This window comes from Benincasa hispida, chromosome 4 (genome assembly GCF_009727055.1).
Source record: "Benincasa hispida cultivar B227 chromosome 4, ASM972705v1, whole genome shotgun sequence".
In the NCBI taxonomy this organism is placed as follows: domain Eukaryota; kingdom Viridiplantae; phylum Streptophyta; class Magnoliopsida; order Cucurbitales; family Cucurbitaceae; genus Benincasa; species Benincasa hispida.
The window spans coordinates 58,443,887-58,447,680 of NC_052352.1; the positions used below are offsets into that span (position 1 = coordinate 58,443,887).

At 45.3% G+C, this 3,794-nt stretch overlaps 1 protein-coding gene across 1 annotated transcript; it reads left to right on the forward strand.

The window, feature by feature from the left end:
- The first annotated feature begins 230 nt into the window (after positions 1-230).
- Positions 231-1,829, forward strand: LOC120076265. The gene is made up of 3 exons (XM_039030034.1): positions 231-514; positions 643-835; positions 972-1,829. The coding sequence occupies exons 1-3, from the start codon at positions 231-233 to the stop codon at positions 1,827-1,829; spliced, it is 1,335 nt and encodes a 444-aa protein (XP_038885962.1).
- Positions 1,830-3,794: the final 1,965 nt, after the last annotated feature.

Below are 3,794 nucleotides of genomic sequence, written 5' to 3' on the forward strand. Positions count from 1 at the left end.
AGAGAGCTGAGAGTAGGCAGACTTTTTCAGCAGTTCCAAATCCGCTTGTGACCTTAAATTATGAAAAGGAAATGGAAGTTAGAATTAGTGAAGCTATTGCATCCTCTCTAATGGGAAAGCTGCAGGAACTTATTTGTAGCACGATGGCAGGAAAGACTGCCCAGACTCAAGCTCAGGAGGAACCGGTGCCACCCGAGCAGTTACGACAGACCCGACCGTAGGATAGAGACATGCAGGGCCTATCTCTTGATGCTAAGAATTTGAAGGATTTCTGGAAGTATGACCCTCACCTCTTTGATGGATCCTTGGGGGACCCCACCAAAGCAAAGATGTGGTTGTCATCTATTGAGACAATATTCCGTTTTATGTGGTATCCGGAAGAGCAGAAGCTTCAATGCACAGTCTTCATATTGATTGGTAATGTGGAAATCTGGTGGCGTTCAGCAGAAAATATGATTGATACTGGTGGTGAACTTGCAACCTGGGAGCAGTTAAAGGAGCGCTTTTATGAGAAGTACTTTTCGGCCAACACCTGATACAACAAACAGGTAGAATTCTTGAACTTGAGGCAAGGAGTTATTTCGGTGGACGAATACGAGCAAGAATTCGATAAGCTGTCTCGCTTTGCTCCTGAACTAGTAGTCACCGAGGCAGCAAGGACAAAGAGATTCATCTAGGGCCAAGGGGCGGACTGCGAGGAATAGTGCATGCCTTGGATCTCAAGATGTATGTTGCGGCACTACGGGCTGCCATGAGGGTTGATGTCGACTCCCAGGTGGGAGAGGAATACAGGAGGTCGCTTGGGATTGGGACCTCCATAGGTCAGAAAAGGAAGGTTGAACATAGGACTCCTGAGCATCAGTAGAGGAGCCAGAACACAGTGAATGGATAGACCGATATGTACCACTTGTTGTAAGCAACATTGGAGACGTTGTCTATCTGGCTCTGTGATCTGTTTTCGATGTGGCCAGAAGGGACATATGTCAGATAGATGCTCGAGGAGGAACGCGCCTGAACACAGGGACCAGCCCGTAAGTTCATTTAAGGGAGGCCCGAGTCGTCAGCAACAGCAGGGTAGGGTGTTTTCTACCACACGACATGAGGCCGAGAAGTCAGGCATCATGGTGATAAGTACACTTCCCATTTTGGGACACTATGCTTTAGTTTTATTTGACTCTGGCTCTTCGCATTCCTTTATTTCTGCTGTATTTGTGAGGCATGCCATGATAGACTCAGAATCTTTTCCATTTACATTGTCCATTTCCACTCCATCAGGAGAGTTCATGTTAGATATAGAAAAGATAAAAGCATGTCAAGTAGAGGTAGCCAATCGTGCATTAGATGTAACCTTAATAATTTTAGATATACGCGATTTTGATGTGTTATTAGGCATAGATTGGTTAGCTACTAATCATGCCAGCATAGATTGCTCCCATAAGCAGGTCATCTTTAACCCTCCTACAGGAGCCAGTTTTAAGTTTAGAGGGGTTGGGACCGTAGTTCTACCCATAGTGATTTCCGCATTGAAGACCGGTAGACTATACGACCAAGTAGCCTGGGGCTTTATGGCTAGTGTGGTGGACACTAGAGAGACTGAAGTCACCTTGACTTTGGAGCCAGTAGTGAGGGATTTTCCAGACGTTTTTCCAGAAGATCTTCTCGGACTGCCCCCACAGCGGGAGGTAGATTTTGCTATTGAGTTAGAGCCAGGCACAACCTCTATTTCGAAGGCTCCATACACGATGGCCCCAGCAGAGTTGAAGGAACTAAAGTTCCAATTGCAGGAGTTGTTGGACAAGTGGTGCACTTATTTTGTTTGTAAAGGTTGAGGTAGTTACGAGTTGGGCTCGTCCAACCACAGTCAGTGAGGTGCACATTTTCTTGGGGTTAGCAGGCTACTATAGACGATTTGTAAAGAACCTCTCGCATAGCCGCCTCATTGACTCAGTTGACCTGGAAGGGAGTAGCATTTTTTTGGAATGAGGCTTGTGAAAACAGTTTCCAGAACCTCAAGCAAAGGTTGGCTTCAGCCCCAGTTCTTACAGTACCGGATGGATGGTTTTGTCATTGACAATGATGTGTCCAAGAAGGGGTTGGGATGCGTATTGATGCAGCAGAGCAGAGTAGTTGCTTATGCTTCACGTCAACTAAAGACGCATGAACAGAATTATCCCACGCACGACTTGGAGTTAGGAGCAGTTGTTTTTGCTCTCAAGATCTAGAGGCATTACTTATATGGAGAGAAGATATAGATCTTCACCGACCACGAGAGTTTGAAGTATTTTTTCACTCAGAAAGAGTTAAACATGAGGCGAAGAAGGTGGTTAAAGCTGGTGAAGGATTATGACTGTGAAATTTTGTACCACCCGAGAAAAGCAAATGTAGTGGCAGATGCTTTAAGCAGAAAGGTGGCTCATTCAGCAGCCCTCATTACCGAACAGACTCACTTGTGCAAGGAACTGGAGAGGGCAGAGATTGCAGTGGCTATGGGAAAGGTCACGACACAGTTAGCACAGTTATCGGTGCGACCGAGTCTAAGGCAGAAGATTATTGAAGCGTAGCGAGATGACTCTTATCTGGAAGAGATAGTTCGTATGGGCGAGTCAGGCCAGGATAGCGAATTCTCAGTTTCAACAGAAGGTGGCCTCCTTTATCAAGGGCGTTTGTGCGTGCCAGTAGTTAGTGATATTAAAGATGAGTTGTTGTCAGAGGCTCATAGTTCCTTATTTTCGATTCACCCCGGCAGCACCAAGATGTATCGGGACTTGAAACGTTACTACTGGTAGAATGATATGAAAAGAGAGGTTGCAGAGTTCGTTAGTAAGTGCTTGGTATGCCAACAGGTGAAAACCCCGAGGCAAAAACCAACAGGCTTATTATAGCCATTGAATGTACCAGCATGGAAGTGAGAGCATGTGTCTATGGACTTCATCTTGGGGTTGCCTCAGCCAGTCAAAGGTTTTACTGTGATATGGGTCGTGGTAGACAGACTTACGAAGCTAGCACATTTCATACCTGGGAAGTCCACCTTTTCAGTGAATAAGTGGGCATAGATATACCTGAAGGAGGTGGTAAGATTGCATGGAGTGCTCGTGTTCATCGTATCGGACAAAGTCCCTCGTTTCATGTCTAACTTCTGGAAAAGTCTTCAGGAAGCTTTGGGGACTTGGTTAGACTTTAGTACAGCTTTCCACCCTCAGACTGATGGGCAGACAGAGAGATTGAATTAGATATTGGAAGACATGTTGCATGCCTGTGCCATAGAGTTTTCAGGAAGCTCGAATGCTCACTTACATTTAATGGAGTTTGCTTATAATAATAGTTACCAATCCACTATTGGGATGTCACCCTTTGAGGCCCTATATGAGAAGAGTTATAGGTCCCCTGTGTGTTGGGATGAGGTAGAAGAGAGGAAATTGTTAGGACCTGAATTGGTGCAGACCACGAATGAGGCAATATAGAAGATCAGGGCTCGTATGCAAACAACTCAGAGCAGAAAAAAAATCTATGTCGATGTAAGGCTTAAGGACCTGGAATTTCTTCCATGTTAAAAGTGGCACCCATGAAAAGTATTCTGATGTTTGGTAGGAAGGGAAAGTTGAGTCCGAGATTCATTGGACCTTTCGAGGTCCTGGAACAAGTTGGCCCTGTAGCTTACCGTTTGGCATTGCCCCCAATACTGTCTTTAGTTCATAATGTCTTCCATGTTTCGATGCTAAGGAAGTATGTAACAGACCCATCCTATGTAGTAGACTAAAAGCCCTTACAGTTGAATGACAACTTGAGCTACGAGG

What these genes read in the sequence shown, in the direction of transcription:
- LOC120076265 (XM_039030034.1), top strand. Translation starts at nt 231, where the DNA reads ATGCAGGGCCTATCTCTTGATGCTAAGAATTTGAAGGATTTCTGGAAG. An exon ending in AAGGAGCGCTTTTATGAGAA is followed by an intron (nt 515 to 642) that starts GTACTTTTCGGC and finishes CTGAACTAGTAG; the next exon opens with TCACCGAGGCAGCAAGGACA. An exon ending in CCATAGGTCAGAAAAGGAAG is followed by an intron (nt 836 to 971) that starts GTTGAACATAGG and finishes CGATGTGGCCAG; the next exon opens with AAGGGACATATGTCAGATAG.